Source organism: Pterocles gutturalis, unplaced genomic scaffold (genome assembly GCF_000699245.1).
Source record: "Pterocles gutturalis isolate BGI_N339 unplaced genomic scaffold, ASM69924v1 scaffold27388, whole genome shotgun sequence".
Classification (NCBI taxonomy): domain Eukaryota; kingdom Metazoa; phylum Chordata; class Aves; order Pterocliformes; family Pteroclidae; genus Pterocles; species Pterocles gutturalis.
The window spans coordinates 4,366-32,169 of record NW_010126462.1 but is presented as its reverse complement, the minus strand read 5'-3'; the positions used below and the strand labels follow the sequence as shown (position 1 = coordinate 32,169).

The window sequence follows — 27,804 nt, the reverse complement described above, 5'->3', positions numbered from 1 at the left end:
TAGATATAAATTACTAGTATCTGAACAGCAGATGCTCAAGGGTTGTCTGTTTCCAGGTGAACAAACTCTTCAGTTAGTGCAGGTGCTGGAGGCTTATCTTTAGACCACAGTTTAAGAAAGCAACCTATCCATGAAAACACTTAACTAAGCATGTACTTGAGTCCTCTAGGGAGCTGAAAGCTAAATATCCACTTGTGTGTCTTCAGTAATGCTTTCCTCAGTCAGGGCCTTAGTCCCAAGGGCTCAGTGTCAAATGTTGCTGCAAGCTCAGGCAGGCACAGCTGTGTGCACATCCTGGTGATTTCTGCAGATGGCAGGAGAATAAGAATGGCTTACAGATCTTGATGAGTGGCTAAAGTTTAGGCCTCTTACTAGGGCTCTTGGGCCTTTTGGGAGATGATCGTTTAGTGGCTCTTTATTCAGAGAGCTGAGTATTTAAGAAGGACTAAGGAGCCTGGTGACTAACGTTTCTACTCCTACTTTTTGGAACAGGGTGTCCTTGGTGATCCCGCCATGCCAGAAGTCTCGCTATGCCACATACTTTGATGTGGCAGTGCTGCGCTGCCTGCTGCAGCCACATTGGTCTGAGGAGGGCACACAGTGGTCACTAATGTACTACCTGCAGAGGCTGAGGCACATGCTGCAGGAAAAGCCGGAGAAACCACCTGAGCCAGAGATCACTCCTTTACCAAGGCCTCGCAGCAGCTCCATGGTGGCTGCTGCACCCTCTCTGGTGAATACCCACAAAACTCAGGTAAGCAGTTGTCATCAATAAGAACGTAGCAACTGTTATGGTGATACTGGGAAGTGACGACCGGACAACTAGTGAAAAGCACAGCTTTGGTGTTGGTTAAACCGCCTGTGGGTCAGATATGTGCACCAATTCAGAAAGAGACCCTGAGAACAATGAAGGTTTTGGAGGCAGAATCTGATGCAGAGAGTCAGAGGTGGTGATTGCTGAAAGCTTGAGGGTTGATTTGGGATAATTAATCTAGGATGAACTGTGATAACTTTTTTTTTTTTTTAATGTGAGACTATACTAATGTAGTTGTCAGAAGAAATCAGACCATCTTTGCTTTATGGTGTAATGCTCAGGACTCATTGAGCTTTTTTGGTGCAACCCTTCAAAAGAGAAAAAAGGAATTGCACTTGATACAGCACTGCACACTCCAGGCAAACACCTGATTTAAAATATTGGAGTAGACTTTGCAAACAGTGGCAGTGAGCAAAAGCCCTTCATGTTGTTACCTCTTCTCCTGCTGTGATTACGTAACTTTTACCTTTGTGTTTGCCAACAAAACCTCAGTAGACAAACTGTCCTAATGGGTGTCAAGACTTGATTCCTGTTTTGCTGGAAAAGGAACCCCAGACTTCTGACCTTGGTGCAGTAAAGATCTTTGTGTTTGAGCGTAAATGTTTTTTCTTTTGGGTAGCTCCCTGTTGTTCCAGGGATAAAAAGGGGATGCTGCTGCAGTTTCAGTTAATCTCCTTGTTGATTTGTGCTACTTTTAGGATGTGTGCTCTTTTCCTGTCTTGTGGGCTTTTAATAGCAAATTCTGATTTACTAAGTTGATGGAACTGCCTGACAAAATTTAATACAGATTCTGGTTTTGCAATCCCATTTTATGACACATCTCAAGTAAAAGGCTCTATCTTCCGTTAATGTTGCTGTCAAATGTCTTTTTTTTGAGTCAGAACTCCCAGAATTTTTGGTGCTTTTTCTTAAAATTCTTACTTTCGCTATTGTAGAGCTCTGGCAGTTTTTGACCTGCCATTTTATAAGGGAGGAAGGTGAAATATCTTTTCTCCTGTATAGCCCAGATGTTCATAAGCCAGAAGACAAGCACAGTCTAAATATTAGTACTGTTATTTTTAAATCTCAGGATTTTATATCCATTCTTATTATTTTTATGAGGGCTAGTGGTTACTTGTGGGTTTAAGGGCTCAGCAGCAGCAGTATTGTTTAAACAGTATTAAACTTTAGTGTCATTTTTATAAAATGTTGCCTGTTTCATCCCTGTAAAAGCTTGACATATCTCCATACATGAATTACCATTCAGTCTTAATCTACCTTTGCATGGGGATTTTACAGGATTGCTGTGCATGTGCAGAAAATCCTCAATATCATCTCCTGGAGGGAGAATTGAAAGAAAGACGTTGCTGTTGATGTTGTTCACTGTTTCCATGTATATACTGTCCCTTCGCCTTTGCTCAGAACAACCTGCTTATTTTGCACATTAACAGGTTTAGCTACGAGTGCATCAGGGAGTGCAGTTGGTGGTTCTCAGCACAGTGACAGCATGAATGGGGTTGTCCTGCATAGGCACTGTTTGCACTAGTATCATGCTGGTTCTTCTCTATGCAGCAAAACACTTCTCTCCTTTCACACACTTGGCTATTGCTTCCTTTTTCCAGGCTGTTTCTCTTGCAGAAGATTCCTTTGCTCAGTTGCTCTTCACTAACATTTTTCTGTTAAATCCATTTGGCAATCCCACTGGGTACTTTCTAGCTCTTAATGTGAGGACTATGTCCAGGGCATTCTTCCCTCTAGGGCTAGGTTTGATTGCTTTTGGTAACCTCAGTGTCAATCCTGTGTATTTTTATGGTACTTCATCAAATTGGAATCCTGGTTCTAAAGGTTTACAATTTGTTACACAGAACAGATGTGTTTAGGAGGTGAAACAGTCTTCCACGCAGCAAAAGTTTCAGCTCATGGCCCCCTTCTTTACAACTGTGAGGACTGAAATCTTTGCAATGCACAGAGGTACCTAGGCTCTGTTTCATCCCAGCCAACTGTGGGGTATTAACTGCTGTTCTTAAATTCAGACTCTCATCACTAAGGGCTTTCTGCTAGTCAGAGGAGAGAAAGACACCCCCAGAGAGCTAAAATTTGTAGTTTCTTTCTATCAGCACAAGGGGTTGTATGCTGAGACTTTACCAGCTCATCCAGCACAGGGATGTGGTTAAAGCCTGCTTTTTCAGGCTAGATCTTAAACTCCTAAGGAAATGTCATACTTTCAAGTTGATAAATAAGTTCTCAAAAATATTGGCGCTCTGTGTTTCAGTGGGATAGATTTAAAGTGGCAAGTAGAAAGTGATTATAGATAAAAATAGCTGCCCTCAAATCACATCAGGGACCTGTAGATTTTTCTGGTAAATCCACATTCTTTCTTTTGTTCTGCAGTTTATCAGGGTAACTTCCTACATCTCCCTAAGCCTCAGCAAAACTCTCACACTTCTTGTTGGTTTCTATGTGCCTGAAATCACATTTCAAATATAAGCTTGGGCTAAAGGAGTTGGGATTGAGAGAACATGAAAAATATCCTCCGTGTATTGCCTAGTAAATTGAATAGCAAAGTAGAAAAAGATTCAGTGCAGCACGCCAGCACTCCTTGCTGCATAGGAAAAGGGGTACTGGATGGAGTGTGAATAAAATGAATACTGGCTTCCTCTAGAAAGTGACTTTAACCATATTTCAGACGTGTCAATATGTGATAAAGGAAAGCTGCATTGCACCTGTGTGCAGTGAATTCAGTGTAAGGACAGGTCTCTTCAGAGTCTCACAAACCTCTACAGTCTCACACTAACATTGCAGGGTCAAAGCCAAAGCTTAAATTAAGTGTAAGACCAATGCACCTGTGTTGCTCACTGCAGTGCTAATATAAAGCCAAGAGTCTCAAGTGTAATATTTTGAGAGTTGAGAGAAGTACTAATGAGTTGGTAGCCATGAAGTCATGCAGAAGGAAGGCAACACAAAACAGGTGATTCTGTAGTTTGGTTTTCTAGTGGTGTTTGCTTGATACCTCCTCTAAGTGGATTTCGGAACTGGGACTGACTCTTTCTGTGTGTTTGTATGGCTTGTATCAGAGTAGGCCCAGGTGCTCGCTCTGTCCTTTTGGTGGCCACAGGCCACCTAATAAAACACTGATTTAGCAACTAAGGGACAAAGATAATGAATCTGGAATAAATTAATACAATTTTTTCCAGCCAGAAGAGGCCAGAGAGCTGTAAAAGCTAAGAACCAAGCCATATGACATACTTGCCTGTCTTGCTGTTGGGAGCACCTAGGGTTGAACCCTGATTTGCTGTCTGTCGGCTTTTACATAAGACTTCTCCCCTGAATCCTTAGTCATATGTGTAAAACGGTTTAAAAGCATACCTTGACTGAATGTGACTGAAAACAGCCGTGAAGAGGAATCTTTCTGTTGTGTGTCTCCTTTTGCTTGTGTTGATAAAATTTAATTGGAAGGATTCAAAGGTAGTCTTTGATTAGTCTGAAAAGTCTCTGAAGAATGTGTGGTCCCCAGTAGCCCAGTACTGCAAACATGGTACCTGGTGCTTAAGACTTCAGCTGCAAAGACTGTCACCAGCTTCTGCTGGACCTTCACATGCTGAAAACTGCACGCTTGTGTACTTCAGAGCTAGTGAGCTCCGCAATCCTCAGTCTGGCTAACCAGAATCTAAATCTCCTGTACTATAGGAGCCACTTCGTCTATCATTGGCATACAGCTATCTCTGGATTGAAAGCAAAAAAGTATTTTAACACGATCCAGTTGTTTAGCACAAGCTTTCTGATGGGGGAGTGACAATAAAGAGCATCTCCATTGGAAACAAGCTGATATTTAGGCAGAAGAAAATGAACCTGAGGGAATTTGGTCAGGTCAGCTGAACAAACATCTCATGAAAAAGTGACATCAGATCCTTAATGAGAACAGATGGCCAGGAGCTGAGCTGGTGCCACCTTTTGCAGCAAAGCCTTTCTCTATAGCAGGCAGCTGTAATGTGTGTGGCTCACTGCACAAGGGGAGTAGAGTGCCCTCTGCTGAACTGTCAGTAAATCAAGGTTTTCACTGTCGTGAGACATTCTGTGCTACAGCCATAGGGGCTTCCACAAATATGAACCACAATGAGAACTACGATGGACAGATCTTGGAGCACTGTTATGACAATTAAAGGATGCTTACTGATGTAGAAGTCTCAGATTCCTTTAGTGAGTAAATAAAATTTGTACAAATCAAGTCTCTTGAAGGGACAGTGCTACTTGTTGCAGTTCAGTTCCAAAATACATCTTTAAGGGCATATTCTCTAAGATCTTAAATAAAACACTTCAAAAAGGGTAGCCATTGTCATTGCTCATATATGTAAACCAAGGCCTCAAGAAGATCGTCAGCTATCCAGAGTCATATCTGGGATCAGAATGAGAGCAGGATAGAACATGAGTCTTTCATGCCACTAGACCACACTGACAGCCAAGCCTGAGGATTTCTGTGTCAGCAAAACATTAGTCAAGGTCAGTAATTCTGGGAGTTTCTAAATTTTGTTTGTTTGTTCATTTGTTTTTCTTTAAATGTGTAAATACTCTTTTATGTAAAGAATTAAAGGTCCTTTTCCCCTACAGTGCTCCTATGACAGCTCTTGGAAGTAGGTCTTTTTTTTTAAAGCTGATTATCCTCTATTTCTGTTTGTGAGCTGCAGGATCTTACAATTAAATGTAACGAGGAAGAAAAATCACTAAGCACAGAAGCATTTTCCAAGGTTTCACTGACTAACTTACGTAGACCAGCAGTTCCAGATCTCTCCACAGACCTGGGGATGAACATCTTCAAAAAAGTGAGTGGAAGAAAATTGTACTTGAATTTATCTGTGATTCAGCACCTCAATAGGTGTTCTGCTCAGCAGCAGCTGAAGGTCTGCTTGGACTATATATTCATGCCATATGTGAGACTGACATATCTTTTAATTGGACATGATTATGTGTGTTATTACATAGGTTTTTATATGCACATTCCAAACACAATAGTGAAATTTTTTCACAAATTGAAACTGCATGAGGGGAGGGTACTCAAACAGTGCTGATTTTTAAGTGTTGGTGCTCACTGTAGTTCCAGCTAATTCAGTGAGGTTTTTCCAATGTTTTTTACCTCATCAAGCTCTGGGTTTGCAGCTATCTAAGATACTTAGCAGAGTTTTGTGGATTCTATGAAACTAGCTCATGGTCTGAGAATGTTATAAAATTATACAAGAGCATCCATCCCAGCCTAGGGCAAGACTGAGTTTAAATACTCATATGGTCCCAGAGTGCAGATAGTTGCAATCAGGGTAAATGGCCAAGATAAAAAGCTCAGAGTGGAAGGTTACTCTTGGACCACATATCTATGTTGTCTTTTTTCCTCAAATGATAGCCTGCCATGCTTCAAAGCCTCTATCTGCTCTTGTATTTGCTCCTGTTCCTCCTGCAGTTTAAGAGCCGCAAAGAAGACAGAGAGCGTGAACGTAAAGGGTCGATTCCCTTCCACCATACTGGGAAGAAGCGGCAACGAAGGATGGGGGTGCCCTTCCTCCTCCATGAGGACCATTTGGATGTCTCGCCCACTCGCAGCACTTTTTCCTTCGGCAGTTTCTCTGGAATCGGAGAGGATCGGCGTGCCATTGAGAGAGGAGGATGGCAAACTACCATATTAGGTGAGATATTGTTGTCTCTACCCCAGCTTCTGTGTCATCCCTGTCCTGAACATTCAGAGAACAACAGAGGCTCTTTATTTCTTCAGCCATCCTGTTGCCACCTTATGTCCTTGGCTCTGTTTACAGCATTACACACCTGCTTGTAGAAGTGGCAACTGTGCTGACGGCAGACCTTGAATAACTTACACTTCAGTTCACTTTTTCTCTGAAAACTACCATCTTTACTGGAATAATAGGTACTGTAGCAACCTGTAGTCATGTCTGTACCAGTTCAACACACTTGCCCTGAGTGGTAGCAAGCATTGTGCATCTGCAGCTTAAAATAGATTCAAGGAACAGTTGTGTCATCTTTTAAAGAGAAATCTCTGGAGAGGCAGCAATATGGTCATTAGGCGTGTGGCAAAAATATCCACAGTCTTCCTCAAGTGGATACAAAATAAATAGGGTATTGTCTCAGATGGTGAGGCTTACACTTGATATTGCAAATTCACAGTGTCTAAATATCGGCTCCTTCAAGCTTCCAGGTTCACCGAACAGTGTCTGTGCATTGTTTCTGTTTCACAAACTTAAACCTAATATCACAGCTTTTCGTCCTGGAACCCTTGTTTGGAGATGTTAGGCAGCAAAATGATTGGCTAAGGCCATGCCAGAGCCTTCTAACTTTCACTGGCTGAGATGGCATCATTTGGTAAGCTCTCCATTGTAAACTTTTCCCTCTTTGGGACAAAGGACAATGAGCTTTGCCAAGTGAATTCTTAAAGATTCACCTGTGTTTTATCAATGGTTAATACTCAAACACCTATAGATTTGCACAAGAATAGAAAACTTAGTATCCAAATCATCCTTCCCATATTGTCAGCTCAAGAAGTTTGTTACATTTTGATTTCAGGGGCTTCAGATTCTTGTCCTGGCTTAACCTACAGTTCTTTCATTCTGATATCTCAGTGAAATAACGTATTTCAGATCCAATGGTCAACAGATCTTTTGCTTTAGCACTCCCCATCCTAATATATCTATTTCTTTTGGAGGAGGGGAGAAGAAACCAAATTCCTATAACTTGCCCCAAAGGGTGGAGTCTTTCAGTGCTGACCAGTCTTATTTTCCTGAAGCTGCTGGAGGGCGACAATGTGCATGTCAGCTAAATCAGTATGTGCTGAGGGGAAGAGCCTTGCAGAGTTTGTATATTCGATCTTTATGTCAATGAACCCCTGTGAGATATTCCACTATAATGTTTGGTTCTGTTTCACAGGGTCCTGGAAGGCCTTGACTTTTGGAGACTCTAGTCATTCAATTTTTAACCTCTGTTACAGTCTGTTGCCTCCAAGCAACTCTCAGATGCATAAACTAAATTTCCATTTCTTGTCTTCACCCTAGGGAAGTTTACCAGACGGGGGAGCTCTGACACAGCCACGGAGATGGAGAGCCTGAGCGCTAGGCACTCACACTCCCATCACACGCTGGTCTCTGATCTGCCGGACCACTCAAACAGCCATGGAGAGAACATCGTCAAAGAAGGTAAATTTAACACATCAGGAAAGAAACCTTTCACTGAAATATCAGCTCCAAGAACCTGAGGAAGTGTTACTGTTTCCATGTATGACTATATAACTTTTTTTCTTTTTTTTCCCCCCACATCTCTTGAAGGTTTTTATTTGTTCTACGTAGAAAAATGTTCCAAACCTTTCATGTTTATCTGGTGCAGTTCATCAAAAAATTTGTCAGCTGTTAGCAGGGAGAAGGCAGGGTTTGGGGTTTCTTTTCTGCCTTACTACAACACAGCACAGAATTTTGGGCAGCAACTTGGTATTGCTAACTTTAGTGGTTTCATGGGGAATCTTGTGGTGTTTAACGCCCCATCATAGTCCCCAGCTTCTGGATTGTGCTCAGAATCACATTTTTTTCTTAATTCCCCTGGTTGCAAATAGAAGCCTGGCTTTTATGTTTATTTGAAATCTCCCTGTGGCCCATCTGTTTTGGAGCCTTCTGCAGAAACAGCAATGTCAGTGAGACCACAATGGGAGGGCCTCTGGTGAGATGAAGTCTGCTCCAGAAGGAAGAGTCTTTCTACTGGCAGGTCAACACCACCTTTGTCAAACACTGTTAGCCAAGCAGAGGAAAGCTCTCTTTTGTCAGCAGGGCTGTCTGCATCAGAGCACTTTGCTGGCACTGCTCCTACTGCCTAAACACAGCAAATTTGTTTCTTCCCTCATGCATAGTGCTGCTGGCAAAACCTGCTCACAGAGATTTGGCCTCACCTGTGGCAAGTGCAAACTTAAACCTCGATGGGGGAACAGGGTATCATGCACGCCGTGGAGCAGGGCACAGTCTGTGTCTCCATGTCAGGCAGAATACCTAGATGCACTCGCGTGATATGTGCTGGAGCCTTGGAGCTCTCAAAGGTCCGTGCTCTTTTAGCACAGCAACTGAATAGTCTGAGAGCGTATGGATTTTCATCAGCTCTAATCCACTGTGGGCATATCTCCTTCATCTCTGCTTTCTATCTCCTGAGCAAAGCCCTTCTCCTGGATCAATTTTGTGGAGTCTGTCTTCCTGACCTCAATTTGTTCTATAGCACAGTAATCCCACTCACTGCACCAGCTTTCTAGCCAAATATTTTCTAAAAGGTGGCCGTTTGCGATGGTTATTTTTCTAGTTGTACCCCAGGTACAATTGTGCAGCAACTATATGAAGAAGAGGACAAATCATATTATTTCTAGTGGTAGCCTGTGACTTTGAATGAACTGTTCTGTCTACTGGTCATTCATGATTTCCCGTCTGTTGTCTACTTTCCCTGGACAGGAGACATTTGCTAATAAGCTAATTTATTCTGGCTAACACACTGAAAAGCAGAGATGAAAAAATTAGTTATGTCCTAGGTAGCTGTTCAAGAGGAGTCACAGGCACATGGACATATGCTGCAGACATTCGTGGGTGTAAATGAAGAGCATTTAGTCCTCCTTCCCTGCCTCTGTGAGTCCCATCTAGGAGTCAGCCCTATCAGTGATAACAAAATAAAGATACAACACAGGAAAAATTACTTTATGTAGGATTTGGATATGGATTTTTGTTATCCATTTCAAAACAAGGCAAGCAAAACCTTAGTGAAACAAAAAATAGCTACCCTTGGATAATCATCAATCTTGGTAGCTCAGGTACAAAATTTCCTGATTCCATCTCTATTATCTTCACCATGCAAATTTCAGTGAATGCCATTGAAAAGTCACACTTGCCAGCAAGCAATGCTGTGATTACAGGCAGCTAATTCCTGCCCTGATAACTGACCAAATTGTAGCCTGCTTCACGGTACTGCTATAGGCCTCGGAACATTTCTCCTAATAAATAGCGCTAGTTCAGCGCTAGCAGGGTTGCACAGGCTATGAGGAAATGTCGTCATCACACTGGCAAGTTGTTATTTGCATAATATAACCACTCCATCACTGAGTCAGTTCTTGAAGATTCTTATTATATGTATGTTATTTCATTCACTAGGACACATTAAATAGCCTTAGGTGCAGGTTCTTTGTTATTCTGTAGCCCTGTTACTGTACTGTCTGGCAGAAGGTGGTCCAGTCAGCACTGTGGGATACAATAGGGTCTTTCTACACTACAGGTGTATAAGCCTACTTACAAAACGCTAAGTGTGGGAAATTACTAACATCGTGGCCTGGAGTTCAGCATAAGTTGTAAAACCTTGGTGAACTCTTGATAAAAATTGGCCTGTGTAGCCAAAATACTGTCACTACCTGAGCTAACCAGTTTGAAGTTAAGCTTGGCCATGTCATGAGGTCCCTTCTCTGTGCACTGTGAATTTGGACACCACATTACCTTTCTCATCGGTCAGCTTTGCATTCTGGAGATGTTTTAGACTGTCACAGGTACTGTCAGGAACACACTGCTCCATTTTTCTCAGCTGGTGTGATGAAATATTTCAAATCGGTGTGACTTAGAAAGCTGTTCCAGATTAGTGATGCTGTTACCCTGCCTGCACTCCTCATCCCACTGCAGAGTTCTTTTCACAGTGTTGGTTTTAAGACCAGGCACTGGACCAATACAGGGAGCAAAGCTAGCCAAAATCTAATCTCCCTTTTGGATTGGATTTACGCTGGCTGAGCTCCCTGATCTACTTAACTGCCCAGTTGTCTGAGATCAACTTAAGCTGCCATGGAACTGTACTGCTAGAGCAAGCTTGGGGTTGTTCTAATTTACACTGGCTTAAAGGAAGAAATGAGTCTGTGCTTTCATCTCTGTACCCATGATAGGAATTAAGAGCCTGTCTTGTCTTTCAGCATTACAAGCTGTGTTAAGAGCTGCTCCCTTCTTGTCGTCAAGGACAGCCTCAGTTTGCCATTTCGTAACTCTAGAGATGGAAATTGACAGGTAGCCATTTTCCTCCCTGCAGTGCGGTCCCAGATCTCCACCATCACCGTGGCCACCTTCAACACTACCCTGGCCTCATTCAATGTGGGCTACGCTGATTTCTTCAGTGAGCACATGAGGAAGCTTTGCAACCAGGTGCCAATCCCTGAGATGCCCCATGAGCCGCTCGCATGTGCCAACCTCCCACGGAGCCTGACAGACTCCTGCATCAATTACAGTTGCTTGGAAGATACGGATCACATTGATGGAACCAACAACTTTGTCCACAAGAACGGCATGCTGGATCTTTCGGTAATTGGCAAGGAATGAGGAAAGCCGGGTCCCTCTTCTGTCAATATAGCTGTACCATTGAGATCAGGGTTTTGATGGGCTTTTCCTCCACCTCTTTATATGACTTCTCTCAGCAGTACACAAAGGTCAGTCAGATACATTTGTGCATATCATAAGTCTCCTCTGAGACACTGCAACTCCTATTACTCCTTGCAAGGAGTGCATGTGCATGTGGAATGCACACATCAAATCTTAAGTGATGTTATTTAATGGATGTGTTCTTGGGGCATGCACCAAGTTCCCTATAAAATAGTATAAAACTGAATGGCACCTTTCTTCTAATGGCACCTTAAAACTCACCTTTTCTGCATTCCCCTTAATGACTTGACAGTTCCTGGTGCACTGAAGCAGTGTTCTCAGGCTCACAGATGTTATCTTGTGGTTTCCTTTTCTGCCTGACTGCGCCCAGTCTGTGGTTTCTGGTCTTACACCTAGATTGTAGGCTCTTGGGGTTGAGGGTTGTGTGTACTTCATTCTGAGTTTGTACTCTGCCTGCTATAATGAGTCTCTGGTCTGTGACTAGAATTTCCAGGCACTAAATGATGCTAGGAGAGAAAATAAGTCCGACTTTAAATATGATGTTTGAATTTTGCAGGTGGTCCTGAAGGCTGTTTACTTGGTCCTGAACCATGACATCAGTTCCCGGATTTGTGATGTGGCACTGAACATTGTGGAGTGCTTACTTCAGCTTGGTGTGGTCCCCTGTGTAGAGAAGGTTCAGAGGAAGAGTGAGAACAAAGAAAATGAGGCCCCTGAAAAGAGACCAAGTGAAGGATCCTTCCAGCTCAAAGGGGCTGCTTCTGGTGGTTCAGCTTGTGGATTTGGGCCTCCCCCAGTCAGTGGAGCTGGAGATGGAGGAGAAGACGGAGGTGGTGGAAGTGGTGGCGGAGGTGGAAGTGATGGAGGTGGTGGTGGAGGAGGAGGGCCATATGAGAAAAATGACAAAAAACAAGAAAAGGTTTGTCTTGCTTTGCTTTATACAATACCTGAATGGAGTGTAAGGTCTGTTAAAATTGAGTGTGCATGTGTATGCAACTACCCTTCTGCCCCCCCCCCCCCCCCTTTTTTTTTTTTTCACCACAATCACAAATTAATTTGTTTTGCTCTGGTGCTCATTTTGGGTTCCACTGAAGAAACACAATTGGGAATTCAAGCACTGTAACTACTCCAGGAAAGCAGATGCCAAAATCAGAGTTTGTGAGCCTTGCATGTACATTTCCAATTTCTTGTTCAAGTGCCTGAAACCCTCATTCACAATGACTTTTTTTTTCAGGTTTATTATTCATAGCTTATAAGGAAAAACAGAATACAGTGTGTGAGCACAGTTTGTTTCTTTGACGACCAGAAATCATACATTTTTCAACATTGCTATGAGAATTGGCCAAGAGGTGGTATTGCTGACCTCCAAAGCTGCAATACGTAGTAACGGAATACCTAAGACATTTTGAAAAGATGCTTGTTTTTCTGCTCAAGCAAGCCAGTGGTCTGTTTTTCAGGCAGAATTTTTTGAAGTAAGTGCTGAATGGTATTCATAGCTGAGTGTAGAGGGCTTCGCACTGATAGCATGACTTTTTGAGAGGAGCTGAAAGGGAGAGGGCTGGTCCCTAAACTTGAAAAATAATTGGAGTAAATATTTCAAGTGTAACAACTCAGTAATGGAGTGTCTGAGAGGAGAAATGGACAGCAATTTGTTAAAAGTAAAATGCTAACAAAACGCCAGTCGTTGTGCCAGGGTTTCATACCACCTTTCCTTCTGTGACTCTCAGGATGAAGGCCCATCTATCAGCACCCATAGGCTGGCACTCACAATGCTGATCAAAATAGTGAAGTCCCTGGGTTGTGCCTATGGTTGTGGAGAAGGACACCGAGGGCTCTCTGGAGATCGCCTGAGACACCAGGTATTCCGGGAGAATGTAAGAGAACTAAAGCTCATTAAAGCGTCCCCCTTGTACTTTTGACATCAGCTGCTGAGATTGCTGTCTGCCCCCTCTGTAGCTTTCTCTGTATTGGCAGTAAATGTGTTGCTCTTTGCCCAGCTGTAGCAGATTTTCAGCTGTCGTGCTGCCTTTGAGCCCCTGGGGCTTGCTAAGGGTGCTTCTGAGCACCCCAATGGATGTGTTGTCTGGGAAGGGACAGATACAGGGGATCAAATCCTCTGTGTGAGCTGGCATAAGTAATTTTCACATTGACGGTACCGCAACAGAGTACACTATTTACAAGAGGTGTAGCTATCTTGGGTTGCATATCTGAATCCAGAACTCTAGGGTGTAGTTATGTCCACGTTTCCTAATGGTGATTCTGACTGGGTGCTGGTGGGCTGCTCCATCAGCTTCTGGTTGTTGGAGCGCACTGTGCTTGCAGGCACATTAGTGTGCTGCAAGGAAGTAGAAGACTCGTGCCCTGTTGAAGGACAGGGTGGGTGGTCACTGTTGGTTGCTTACATTTTTGGCTCTGCCCAAGCTGAAGCAGTGGAAGATGCACAGGATGTAGCCCTGATATCTGACTTCATCCAGAAGAGTTTGACTGCCTGAGGTCAGTCCAATGCCCTGCCAAATGGGAGTATTTCAAAGGTTTTCTCCAGCACATGCCTCTTCCTCGCCTTCTGTGCTTGCAGCAAGAAACATTTTTGATGACGGCAATGAGAATTTACACTGTACCCATCCCAGTGTGGCTGGGAGCCAGGTGCTTCTCCATGGCTTTGGTTAGCCTGAGCCATGCCAACAGAGATATCATTTGGTTCTGGGATCTGAGCTAGATGGCTCTGAGATGGATGGGCTGCCTCTGTATCATGCAGTCTTCTTCTGTTAGCTAGATTTTCAGGTACTGAGGAGACTACTGCACCAGTAATGTTAGTTCTGGACACAACAGAACAAGATGGGGTACAAGAGTCCCAGTGGTAACACTAGAAAGTTTTGGCACAGAGTACTGGTTGAACATGTACCATATTCACCAAAATGTCAGATAGGCTTTTACATTGTGTTGGAGCTGGGCCAGCAAAAACATTTGGGCCCATGCACAACATTAAGCATAAATGAACAGGTCTCTTGGAGCCAAGGTTCTTAGCAGATTCATTGAATTCAGGTCTTTATGGGAAGAGATTTTCCTGTTCGTTTAAGTCTGCTGCATTTTCTGTGTGTTTGGCTGGCCAAACTGCTTTGCATGAACCATTTGTGTTGACTGCATGGACAATCACATGTCTGAGTTTACTGGGAAGTTAAACACCCTATGGCAGGTAGCTGGAGAGTTCATGTTTCCCATAAAGCTGATATTTCAGATTCTCTAACCCCTTCATGGGGTCCCAGTAGGATGGATACTTTTGTGATAAGAAGTTGACAATTAATAACTTTTAAATAAAAAGCTAATGTTTTGCATGATGTATAGTCACTGGGTACAGGTGCATCAAATTGGTTGGGTCTGAGCCAGAGACTGAAAATCAGATGCCTGAAGCTAAGAGCCTTTTTCACCAAGGCAAAACAAGCCTTGACTGAGGGGTACATGCCTACTTCATTTCTGTTCAGTGACATTTTACCTTGGGGCTGGGGAGAGCAGGAGGGGCCTTGAGACATGGCTGGCAGTGGCTTCACCACCTCCAAACAGTGCCACCCATACTGGTGCCTTCAGCACTGTCTCCTTGTGCTGAACGTGTTGTTTGCTTCAGAGGCAAAACTGTCCTCTGTTACAGGACCTGAACCTTCTGCCTCCTAAGGGAGGTTACTCTAGACAGCAGAGCAGAGCACTGGCTAAGCAAAAGTAAAAAATACCCTGCTCCTATTAGCAAAATTCAGACACATATTTCAATGTGATGTGATTTGATGGATATCGTTGCAGGCTCAGAACTGCCTCACAAAGCTGTACAAACTGGATAAGATGCAGTTCCGGCAGACCATGAGGGATTATGTGAACAGGGATTCTCTCAATAATGTGGTGGATTTCCTGCATGCTTTACTGGGATTCTGTATGGAGCCAGTCACTGACAGTAAGTATAGCTGGCATCAGAAACTCCCACTTGAATGTTCCTAAATTGTACAATCAGAAAGAAGCCACACCCTTATATTTTCCTTTAAAAAAAAAAAAAGTTAATTACTATCCTGAGAATATACAGACCATATCATCAGACCGTGTGGGTCAGGGGACTTGGGTCTCTTCTGATTTGACCACCCAGTGATCTCCTCTGGTGATCTTGCATCACCCAGTGCACCTCAAATTGAAGGCTTCTCTTTTGATTCATCCTACCTGTTCATGGTTCTTCAAAGAAATATTTTCATTCAGCTATGCCTCAGGCAGGAAGTTTTCTGCTTCATGATATAACCAGGCACCAGCTGGAATGGCCTGTTTAATCCAACGTTTATTCTGAATGGAGATATAATTGAGCATTAAAACCCTCTGCGGTGCCTCAGGTGAGGCAGTAAAGAGCAAGAACAGATGGAATAAACAAGAACATGAACACACAGATGTGCATGCCTGCAGTTACAAGAGTGTGTCTATGTATATGTGTATTCTTTTCTTTAAGTTAGAAAAATTATTCCAGGTGCTATTAGAATGACCAAACATTTATGCTTGGTCACTGCATGCAACAACAGTTAATAATGATTGTTCAGAGTAGGAATAGCTGCTCTGAAGCACTCAGGGAGTCTGACTAGTCTATTAGCTTGTATCTGATCTCAGGCATTTCAGAGAAAGCATTAAAAATATTATATAGAAGACTTTTGTAAAAGAGATACCCATAGGAAGCTTTCCCAACTATTCATCAATTATTGACTAGCTCATGCTTTGAAGCATGGCAGCTCACGCAGCTTTTGAAAGTCTTTTCTCTCACCTAATGAAACTGGGATGTTTCTTGTGTAATTCTTTTTTGACTCTGTCTAAGAGTTTGGTGTCCTTATGTAGCTTCCAAGAACAGCATTCCTTTAGTTGAGATTTTCTTTTTGTGAATGTTGTCGCTTTTGAGCTTAATCAAACACCTCTTGTCCTTTAGAACAGTAAATAGAAAAGCTGGAGGTATTGTTCAAATTTTATTCCTTGTTCTGTACATCTCTGAGTGATGTGGACAATAGGAAGACAGAGTGGACCTGCTCTTTTTAATCCTTTTTCATACTACAACTATTTCTGGAAAGATTTAAACCTTCTCATTTATTTTACCTTTCCCTTCTGCTTTATTTTTGTGAGGTGGGATTGCGGGAACTGAGCATAGGATATTAGATGGGGACTTGCCCTTGTCTGTGTGTCTTTAAGCCATCTTTTTTGCACTGTTCCTAACAAGGGGGACTTGCTTGTACTTGAATTTCACAGACAAGGCTGGATTTGGGAATAACTTCACCACAGTGGACAACAAGTCTACAGCCCAGAGTGTAGAAGGTATTATTGTGAGTGCCATGTTCAAGTCATTGATCACCCGTTGTGCTTCCACTACACATGAGCTGCACAGCCCGGAAAACCTGGTAAGCACTTGATTTCGTGTTAACAATGTTACTTTTCACTTGGGTGTCACTAGTGAGGTTTACAGTGAAGAATTCATTCAGATTAGCCAAATCCCACGAGCATAGCAAGCTATGCAGTCACAGTTGAAACATGATATAAATGTGATGCCCTCCTTTCATGCCTGCATCGGAACTTGAGGACTTAGCCAGGATAAAAGTTGTTCACTCTGAATTGCATTTTCGACTCTGTTCAAGCAGCTTCTGCAGGTTTTTTTTCCAAGTAGTTCAGTAGCATAGTCTGGAGCAGGGGAGTAATGAACGAGACCACAGCAAGCATAAACCACCTTTCAGCAGAGATGAAGCCAGTTTACTTAGTTAAGGACATGGCCCACCCATAGTAGAGTATGTGAGTTACTGAAGAGCGATTCAGTAGATCTTCCCAAGGTTTAGACAAACATTCAATTTACTAAATAATGGGAGGAATGTAAGGTGGTGCTGGTTGCTGCCTATGTGCTATCTCCCCAGAGCAGTCAGTAGAATGGATGACACAAGATGTCTTCGTTCAAATTGGTGCAGAATCTAGCTGCTAACCTCAAACCACCTCCTTTATTATCAGAAATTAGGATTTTTCATCAATACAACCAAGAAGCACTCTTGTGCTCTGTCCTTACAGCGGTGCTGTGGAGGCACTGAAGTCCAGCTAGAGGGACAGTAATCCTTTGTGAGGCAACAGGAGAGGGAGAAGGAAACCACAGTAACATCTTAAACCAGCAGACTAGTCTGCCTGGGTCCAAGTCCTCTTGTTCTTATGGACATTCCTCCTTTGGAATGTTTCTCAGCAGAGATTAAGTGGTGGGATTCAGAAAAACACGCACTGTTGTTGGACCTAGATTAGGATCACCAAGTGTAAATTTTCCTTATAAATTGTATGTCTTTCTGGACTTTATTTTAGCTAGTGTGTAAGGTGAAACTGACCTTGAAGCGTAGCAGCATTAAGTGTGTCTATATGGAGAACATATTGTGTAGAGTATATATGAGGTTTTCGTGTTGTTGTGTCGCTATTTAAAGTCAATCTTGTGTGCAGTTTCTTATTGAAAAGAGCCTTAATCAGTACACAGATCCAATTATTTGTTTATTTGGGGTTAGGTTTTTTCTTTTTTTGAAAGATGGCTGTGCAATTCCTAGCTGGGGATTTTCAGAATAACCCAAGGTCTTTCAGGAGAGTTCACAGATCAAGAATCAGGTCCTGTAAAACTGTTCCCTCCATCCCCTTGCCCTCAGATGTAGAGGTGGTTGTCACGTCACAGATGTGTACGAATGTTCAGAACTAAAAAGAGCCTTGAGTGTAGGAGTAGGTTGGGGAATGAGTGAGTCACTCTTCTCTCTTCCCCTGATGTAAAGCTCTAATTAAGAAAAATCCCAAGACACCCACTGGTTTTGAAACAATATATGCAATTTTTTACACTCTGACTTCCCCCCCACCCATTAATTTAGTGTTTTGATGCCTTTTAAGATTATGGGCTAGATGAAGGGGACGAAACAGGCTTTAAGTTGTCTTTGCAGCTCCCTCATCTTGCAGCTGTTTTAGCCTCCTATATCTCTACATCTGCTTTAGCCCACTGCAGAACATATTCCATAATAAGGCTCCTCATTGTCTGCTTCTTCTGGGTTCACTAAATGGAGCTTAGAGCTTCTGATTCCAGCCAGAAAACACACACCCTCTACATGGAGACAATATCAAACAGAGAAAGTAATGGCCTGCTGAAGTACCATAGCAACTATTGATTGTCACTGCTTCTTCACAAACTGCAGACTGAATTCATTCATTTTCTTCATGTCTTTCTACACAGGGCTTGTACTGCGATATCCGACAGCTGGTCCAGTTTATCAAGGAGGCTCATGGGAATGTCTTTCGGAGAGTGGCACTCAGTGCCCTCTTAGACAGCGCTGAAAAGTTAATACCAGGAAAAAAAACAGAGGAAATGGAGCAAGAGCCAAAACCCTCTGTGAGCAAAAGGTGGGTGTTCAGGAGGGAGAAGGTAAATGACTAACCTGCATATGGCTGTATAACTACATGCACTGAGCACAAATGTGGAAAGTCCAAGGGCTTGCGTGTTTTATCTGATAGGATATGTCAGTTCCCGATGTTCAGAATTGTACTGTGGCAGCTATCTCCTTTAAGATTTAATGAACTGAATCAGTAATAGAGTTGCAGCAAAAAGTGCTAAGCCTCTTGTACAAGAGGCCTAAGAGGACAGTGCAATGGAAACACTGGGAGGAGGAAGGGTTAAGAGAAATAAGCAGCACAGTGTCAGTCCCAAAACACTATGTGGACATAGCTTTTAATGTGCATCACATCCTTAGTGTTGTTTATGTGACATGCGTGTTTATCTGGTATGCAAAACAAGTCCCAGAAGAAATCTAATCCTGACACGCTTCTTTATCAAAAATAAATTTTCTCTGGTGTTTTGAGGCTTGTCATATTAAAATGTTGGGAAGAAGGATTCAGAAAGTTGAAAAACTCCTAAAAACTGTCTTTGCTTCTAAGAGCTGAAGCTTTTTTCATGAATGAGGCAGTAAGTTGCTAAAGAGAGGGTATATTTGTAAAGCTGTTTTCTTTGCTCAGCAGTGCTGGTTTCCATGTCATGTAGCTATGTGATGGGCCGTCCATTTGCTTTAGCTGATGATTTATATTGTCTGCACAGATCCGAGGTGGGAAGTGTCATCATTGACAAAGGCCAGGTATCAGCTGCCCCTGATGAATGCCGTAGTTACATCTCAAGCCGCCCAATGCAAACTCCAGAACAGTAAGTAAATATGTAATTGTTTCATGCGTTATTGCCAGCAGCTTCCTTCTGGGGTTAGTACAAATGCACAAGGACATGTCTCTTTGGATGGTGCAACAAGGCATTAAGTGTCTGTTCAGGAGCTGCTGCTAACATCCAGGTAAAGCTTTTTTTCCGTACTGCCTCCTGGACCCACCCTGATTTTTATGGGGAACAACCAGAGACTTTTGAAAGATAGTGCAGTAGATGTGTCAATATCACATGCCATCATAACCATGGGTGGAGTGCTAATTACTCAGAGATGTCATCACAACTGTTTTCCATGCTTTGTACTTCTGGGGGATGATTCTATTAATTTTCAACTTCCAAGTTGTTGCTAAGGGTCATTAATCCTTTACTGCCTCCCAAGAGCCAGCCCATTCCTGACCAGTCTTAGGCACGTAGTCTCCAAAGATGGTTGTATTTCCCTTATCAGCACATGTACTCTATTGATTTTCTTAATGAGTAAATCAACCTGCTGTTAGGGATCGCACATTTGAAGTCTCTATTGTCCAAAGAATTCTGTCATTTAATACTGAAATAAATGTAATCAATACTCTTAAGAATTTAAGAAAATTTTATAAATAGCCATCAGTCCCTGGGTGACTCTGGACAAGTCATTCAACTTCTCTGTCCCTCTGAATGTCTTGTTAGAGTGCTTTGAAATGCACTGTATGAAGGCATTGCTTGCACAAGGGCCCAGAGCTCTATATTATGTATTCTTCTGCATTAACCAAGCCTGCAAATCCTCACTGTTGCTGAGGCTGCAAGAACACAAAGGCCCTTACTGCTCTGCAGAATTGCAGCATGCTGTTCTGCTCTGAGCCTTGCCACAGCCATGGGAGATCTCGAGAGTATGGCAAAATATGCTGTCCCCATTCCAAAATGTTAATGGAACTGTGATTCCAGTGGGTTCATAAATGGCTATCGTGATGTCCAAAAGCTCTCCAGTGTACGTGCTTGTAGAAAGCACTGATGCAGTCTTATCAATGTGGGTCATTTTGACCTAAAGAAGTTGATTTGTTTTTCACATGTTGAAACTAAAAATTGGAATGACTTGTTCAGTAGACAAGCTCCTCAGTGTAGAAAAGATGGTTATTTTGTGCCTTTAACAATATTGAGCATGTTGTCAAACTTGATTATGTCCCACTGAGGAAACGCATGTTTGGAATTCAAAATGAAACAACCTCAAAGAACAGAGAGGCCAGGAGGGGACTGTGGAAGGGAGGCCTCATTCTGCTGAGCATCCAAACTTCACTGAAATGCAGTTCACACTCTGCATCCCTTTTCTTCCAGTGATGAGCAAATCCAAGGGGCTGTCCTGGGACGCAAGGACTTCTGGCGAAAGATGTTCAAGTCACAGAGTGCAGCGAGTGACACCAGTAGTCAGTCTGAGCAGGACACATCCGAGTGTACCACTGCTCACTCTGGGACCACCACAGACAGGCGCTCCCGCTCCCGATCCCGACGGATCTCCCTTCGAAAGAAACTCAAACTCCCCATAGGTAAATGTATGTCTCTTCCTATTCTGTATACATATTGCATGTGCAGAGAAACACCAATAGATATATCTGTCTTAAGAAATATTACAACACAGTTCCTTATTGTCCAAGTATATTGTATATTCCCCTAAGGGAAGGTGGGGAAATGCTTCTCCCTCCATTTTACAGATGGGGAAGTGAGACAAAGAGAAACATAAGCAATTTGCCAAAGGTAACAGAGGATATCTGTGGCAAAATAGAATACTGAATGTGTCTCCAAAGTAGTAGGCTGGTACCTTAATCTCACAGGTGTTGTTCTTCTCTGTAGAAGATAAATATTCCAAATAGCATTTGATAGACAAAAATACATCCTTTACAAGCCCCAAGACCTGGCCTTGCATGGTAGTTAATGCATGCAACATGAAAACGTTGCCTTCCTCTTTCCTCCCATTTTCCTATACCCTGGCATGACCACTCTGGAGAAATAAGCTGCAAACGCTAATTAATAGATTCTGCTTGGAAGCATTTTCAGAATTGTCCTGAGCAGCTTATTCTGCAACAGGGAACTGGCTGAAGCGCTCCTCCCTCTCTGGCCTGGCTGACGGGGTGGAAGATCTCCTAGATATCAGCTCTGTCGACCGTCTGTCTTTCATCAGGCAGAGTTCCAAGGTAAACGTGTCAGGCCAGGATTGCAGAGAGCTTGGAAGGACAGGATCTGGCTGGTTTTAGCTGTCCAGTGAAACATTCTACTCAACATGGACATAGCAGCTGACAAGACTCGATCACAGAAATCTTCAGAGTAGACTGCCATGGGAATTTGATACTGGGCTTTTGTGGCTCACAGTGAAGACTAGGTTATACTTACACAGTACTTGTTGGTCTGCCTTGGTGTGCCTCACTGAGAGAGAAATGCAGGCTCTGTCATCGCACTTAAGGTTTAATTCTTGGTCACACTTCTTCCTTTTTTGTGCCTTTACAGCCTCTTGCAAAAGACCAGTCCTTTAAGCAGAAAGCTTAAAAGATGAAGTGCTTCAGCGTACGTAAATCTGTGCAGACCCACTTGTGTTGCTATGGTGATCCACTGTGTTAAAGCCCTTCTGTAATTGCTTTGTGTCTAAGCAAGGAAGACCAAGAGATAACGGTACGGCGCCACCTGACCTGGTCCTCTGTCTTGCACAGGTGAAGTTTACCAGCGCGGTGAAGCTGTCAGAAGGAGGGGGACCAGGAGGTGGCCTGGACAATGGGCGAGATGAAGAGGAGAATTTCTTCAAGCGTCTTGGTAAATGGCGCACCTGCCGAAGACACCCATCCAAGCTTCATCACACAGAAGAAAAAGATGGTTAGAAATCAGGGTTCTCGTCTTCTTTTTTCTTTCTTTTTGTCTTTTTTTTTTTTAAATCTCTTTCTTTCTGTATTTTACACTTTTCCCTTTTTTCCTGCTTTCTCCGTAGTTTTTGTATCCATTCTAGCCTTTTCCAACTTTTTAGTCTTTGTAACTGTTTTCTTTTCCTTCCTTCTTTCTTTCATTTTGATTTAGAAAAAAACTCTGGTAAAGTCAATTATTTAGAAAATCAAGACTATCCAAATAAATTATGCAAATACTACATTTGGGCTTTTAAAATCAAATTCAATTTGATCAATACACTTGAAAAATCAATGCTTGCTTCAAAGCACTTATTCAGTTCAAAATTAGGTGCATAAATCTTTCATTGCTTGATATAACAATGGGTGTTCCATCAGGTTTTTTGGTTTTTTCTTTTTTTTTTTTTTCCAATTTGTGACCATTTGACAGTTTTAGCAAAGATCAGCACTGATGAAATTGAAAACCCTGCACAAACCTTGTTATAATTATCTCTTTTCTTCTGTGTTTGCATGTCTAGTGTCTGCATACCATTCGTTAGGGATGCTGTCCCTTTTTCTTAGCACACAACATAATAATAACAACACTCCTTTTCCTTTCCACTAAAGTATATTTAATTGCAATGCATTTTCAAAATCAGCAATGTTTGAAGAATGCCTTTATGAATAATACGAGGTCATGATACATACTGCTTTAAAATGTCATGTAGTCATTCACATGCTCATGTCCTCAGCTCAGAGCTCATTCTCGTTGTCAGGGAGACAACCTTGTATCCTGAAGTTCTGTTGCTGTTTTTTCGAGAAAACCCAGCCTGACTCCCAAAAACACACAAAAAGGAGCAGATTTTCTTTTTCACCATGACTTCTGTAGCGTTACAGTATGTTACATTCTCTGTCATGTTTTTTTTTTTCTGACATTGCACTTTGACCCTGCATTGTATGTATTTCACCATCATCTGTCCCAGACCTGCGTTAGCATGTAAAGCATTGTTCAGGCAGGTGATACTAGCAGAGTATGAGCATATCTCACCAGTGTAAACTGGTCATCATTCTACCACTGCAAACACACCGGTGGTGGTTTTCAACTGGTTCCTAGGCGAGAAGTGTCGTTCCTTTAGCAGGAGAAAGCATCAGACCAGCAGCTCTTTGGAGCTTGGTAGCTGAGGGTGAACACCCCCACACTGGAAGGAACGACATTGTTTTCTTCATCCACTACCTTGTGCTGAAGTAGGTGTGAAATACTTCCACCATATTTTCTCCCAGCTCTTACTGGGAACAAGCAACTGAGGGGCAGTGAGATCTTTATTGACTGACACAGCTGTTTTTACAGTGCTCGTGTGAGATGTCCTTCATATTTTCTTGTAGGAAATACTTTTTTTTTCATCTAACTAATGCTGATTTTATGCCACTGAGTTTGCTTCTGCCTGGAGTGCCTGTATTCTTGATTTAATGGCACAGACATAGTCTAAGCCCTGTGAGCATCAAAAGCCTTGCTCAGTATGTGCAGCACATCTTATGCCTATAAAAAACTCAGGTGACACGTTAGGACTGGCTTTTTGAGCTTTGGAAATGTTGTCCAGGCTTCAACCTTCTGTGTGTAACATCAGAATTGATGTAATTTATGAAGAGAACTTGAAACATCTTTTACATGCCTGTGAGAGAAGAGGTGTACATGACATGTGCCTGGTTTTGACATATGCATGCATTAGAAATACCGCAATAAAAGTGATGCAATGGGTTAAAGACAGAAACCCTTGCATGTTAGTATGGGAAATAGGCAAATTGTCCAGTGATGTCGGTGAGGGGAGGACTGGACCATTGCCTGATCACTAACTGAAGCAAAGGGAGGGTATTTAAAGTTTATAAGGCAAAATGTGACCATTAAGTAAGATGCATCACCATGTCCACAAGGACCTCTGGTATGCAATGAAAGCCACATGCCGTTAGCAAAAATATTAGAGTAGTTGTACATGCCTGTGTGTGCACGTACTTGTATGTGAGTAGGGAAATCAACGTGAAGCCTTTTCAGAGTGGGACAGTTTATAACACAGTAGAACAGCAACATTACAGAGGGCCTTCAAATTTCCAGTGCTTCTCTATCTTCCATAAAGATCAGCAGGTTTTATGTGCTTATGGAGAAGAGAAGAAAAGCCTGTTGAAGGTGGATCCAGCATACTATTAAATCCCTCAAGGTCTGAACTTAAAGCATTGTTTTGGAACCTATTTCTGCCTTCCCCTTCTTATCATTCATGATGCTATGCTGTTACTTTGTTCATGCTTTTTCCATGTGGTGTTTCCTCTTGTGTTTTTGGGTTTTTTGACATAGTAGACCAAATTTAAAAGAAAACAGAGGGAGGAGAAATACATTACAATATAAAAAAAGAGGCAAAATGATTTGTCACATCATTTATGAATTTTAATATCCCATCATGATATATCATCTAGACCACTGGGAATTCTGTGTTGGGTATGTATGTAAGCGTGTGTGTGTGTATCTGTATGTGTGCATATGTATACATATCTATACACATAAGTATATGCACATTAATGCATAACAAAAAATGTTTATTTTAATAACCTTTTTACCTATACTTGAGAACAAAGCCATATATATAGGAGTGAGTTACAGTATGTTTACATGAGACCCTTAACGTTCCTTTGGACACTTACTGAATACATTGTGAGTAACCATAGAAGGTGCCAGGGTGTTCAAGGCGGAACAGCACGGGAGACCCACAGCACGTGCTTGCTCTGGGGGCTGATCTCGCATTTGCACGCTGTGGGGCAGGAGCTTGGACATCCAGTGTCCTCCTTTGTTAGGAAATGGCATCTTCTCACCAGGTGAGATTTTCTGCAGGGCTGAGTCACATTAACATTAAGCCAGTGAGGACTCCCCTGCTTACAGCAAGGCTACTCCAGGATGGACATAGTGGAGAACAATCGTCAGTTGCCTATGAAAGACTCCCTTGCAAAGCTTCAACAAAGTGCCAGTCTGGGACTGCAAAGGGCTGTAGCAATTGCCTCAAAGTAGTACTGCTGAGCCCAGATGGACAAAGCCTCTACTAGATCTTTATAATGGGGTTTATGAAGATGCCTTAGGCATGCTTTTCCATATCAGAAAGTCAAGTTGCTGTTCTTTATCTTATACAGGCACAGACCTAACAGGGCCCTGAATAGGAAACATTTGTTTGTGCCTCAGATGAGTTAGTGTTACAGCAGCCATAGCAGGAAGGCTCAGATAGCATGCTACAGGCAATAAGGAAACAGGAGTTGGAAGAAAAGAGTATTTGTGCCCGCTCATTTATGTAAGTGTTCTACCTGTTCTTTCTATCTTGTTTGTTTGTTTGTTCCATTTTGAAGAAGCATTTCCAAACATAGGAACATTTAGTTTACTGGAAAACTATGTACAGCTTCACTGGAGAGAGAAAAGCCACAGAGGTAAAGAAGTCTCTTGAAATTTGACACACCTCTGTCTTCAGGGGAAAAGTGAAGATCTACACTGTCATTTTCTGTTGTGACTATTGTTTGTGGTACATAAGTGCTTTCCAAGTAATTCTGGGGAGCGCAGTCTCAAAGGGACTTTGAATTTTCAGCCATTCTTCTTTCCTGAGGAAGGAGAAGTCACAAAGTCCTGTAGAGCTGACGTTTTGCCTCGTCTTTCAAATCCATGTTTAAAGACAATCTTGAATTCTCCACTTGGTGTTCTCTTCTTCAGTGCTTTATCCCTCAGTATTCTGTAAACTTTTGTACTTTCACATGTAAAGAGGGAGAGTATTATGGACATTATTGTATTAAAGACAAAAAGCCCAAGAGCTGACTATTCTTGTTTTGACCAGCCACTGTGGCCTTGAAACTACTTTCCTGATTTCTTATGCCTTTATAACACTCACCCAACTCTAGGTACTGACTGTGTAATGTTCTGAATTCAGAAGCGTTCATTCCAGTCACCAATGGAATTAGTTGATTTATCATGTGAACTCAATACAGGGAGTTTAAAATCATGCTTGAAAGAAGCCCTGTAGAGGAGTGCTAGCTTTGTTTCCAAAAGTAACTCTTATGAGGGGGCCTTCCATCCCAAAGAGTGCAGGACACATCAAGGGAGAGAGGCTGGAATGACGGATGTTGAGTCCACCCTCACTTTGGGTGCTCTGGTAATTGCAACAGATGTATGCCTAAAAAAAAGGGCAGAATTTGGTTTCCCCATGGAACATTTCTAATATTTGCTACTGATTTTTCTGTCCTAGTAGATGATATATTACTAAACTCATACATGAGAAATAAGGTTTATGCATGCTCTACTTTAAGGTAAACTTAAAGGCAATAGAGAAGTAAGATAAGAGATTATTCAGGGAAAACAGACAGTAAGCAAGATGTTCTGTGTTAAAGAGGTGGGGAGGAAGGGCCATATTCTGGTTCACCTATGTTGGAGTAGATCCTGGGCTTCCACGCTGAGTATGGTGGGATTGTTTGAGGCAGACATCAGTATGATCAAGATCAGAATCTGGCTTGCTGTATGCTTATTTCATGGAAGTAATGAATATGGTAAAAATGACCCTGTTATCTTCAAGATAGTGCATCAAGGTGAGGAAGGGATTTAGACCAAGGCTGTGCTCATCAGGATTTTTGTTCCACTTTTTTTATTGGTGAGAGACTGTGTTCCCTTCTCCCTACCCCTCCCTGCATCCCTTCTGTACTCTCTACCTCTTTAGGTTGCCATAGTTTTGATGATCACTTGACCTCCAACCAAGAAGGAGGAAAATCCAAGAACGTTGTGAACCTGGGAGCAATCCGCCAAGGCATGAAGCGCTTTCAGTTTCTCCTGAACTGCTGTGAACCAGGCACTATCCCCGATGCCTCCATTTTGGCAGCAGCCCTAGATCTTGTAAGTCATTCATTGGTGTATTTTTACCTGCTGAGTGAGAGCATGTGCATACGTGGTGGTCCGTTATCGTTCACTAATGCTGTTCATGCCCACACAGAAAGCAGGTAAAGCATCACAGCAATGTCAACTAGTGGTGCTGTTATTAGGTGGACTTTTAGCATCTGTGAGTGGATGAGTATGCAGACAAAATGGACCTTTTTTATTACATGGCTCCCCATAACTAGATTATTTGCAGCACAAAGCTTTTATTGTCAGACCTCAGATTTTGCTACAGCCATTCTGCTTCTGCTCCTAGTGTCATTAATAACCTACAGAATATGGACTGAAGACTGGATAATTACCTGGAGAGGCATAGTAATTCCACACTGGAGTTCTGACAGAGTTATAAATACATTAGACAGCTCTGAACTACCAGATATCTGCTTTTAAATGCAGATATTAGTCATTTGCAGATCCAAATCACAGCAGTGACACAAATCAGTCCCTTCCTCCTGACACTGAGTGTCTCTTGTGTACTTCTCTCCTTCTCTTCCTTGCAGCTGCTTGGGTTTTTTTAACAGTCCCTACCACTTCTAAAGCAGTGGCCTTCATCCTGTGCTTCATGGGCTCTGTGAGGTGCTTATGTGACAAGCACAAGGGTGTGACAAAGACCGCTATGAAAAGCCAGGCAA

The 27,804-nt window shown here is 42.4% G+C and overlaps 2 protein-coding genes across 2 annotated transcripts; both read left to right on the top strand.

The window, feature by feature from the left end:
• Positions 1-492: 492 nt before the first annotated feature.
• On the top strand, positions 493-18,637 carry LOC104465810 (protein unc-80 homolog; the record flags this gene model as incomplete). Its single annotated transcript, XM_010079000.1, has 10 exons — positions 493-754; positions 5,476-5,610; positions 6,240-6,462; positions 7,837-7,977; positions 10,862-11,130; positions 11,765-12,127; positions 12,936-13,082; positions 14,998-15,145; positions 16,459-16,607; positions 18,437-18,637. Coding segments are annotated over 10 exons (2,038 nt in total), but the record flags the coding sequence as incomplete, so codon positions are not given.
• A 676-nt stretch (positions 18,638-19,313) lies between these two features.
• LOC104465809 (protein unc-80 homolog) lies at positions 19,314-22,492 on the top strand. Its single transcript, XM_010078999.1, has 4 exons — positions 19,314-19,393; positions 20,708-20,916; positions 21,455-21,561; positions 22,072-22,492. Exons 1-4 carry the CDS (start codon positions 19,377-19,379, stop codon positions 22,234-22,236), a joined length of 498 nt encoding a protein of 165 aa, XP_010077301.1. The 5' UTR covers positions 19,314-19,376; the 3' UTR covers positions 22,237-22,492.
• The last annotated feature ends 5,312 nt before the right edge of the window (positions 22,493-27,804 follow it).

Bases quoted from the DNA above. Each gene is read 5' to 3' on its own strand.
- LOC104465809 (XM_010078999.1), top strand. The intron at 20,917-21,454 runs GTAAATGTATGT...ATTCTGCAACAG, and splicing joins GAAACTCAAACTCCCCATAG to GGAACTGGCTGAAGCGCTCC. The intron at 21,562-22,071 runs GTAAACGTGTCA...TGTCTTGCACAG, and splicing joins TCATCAGGCAGAGTTCCAAG to GTGAAGTTTACCAGCGCGGT.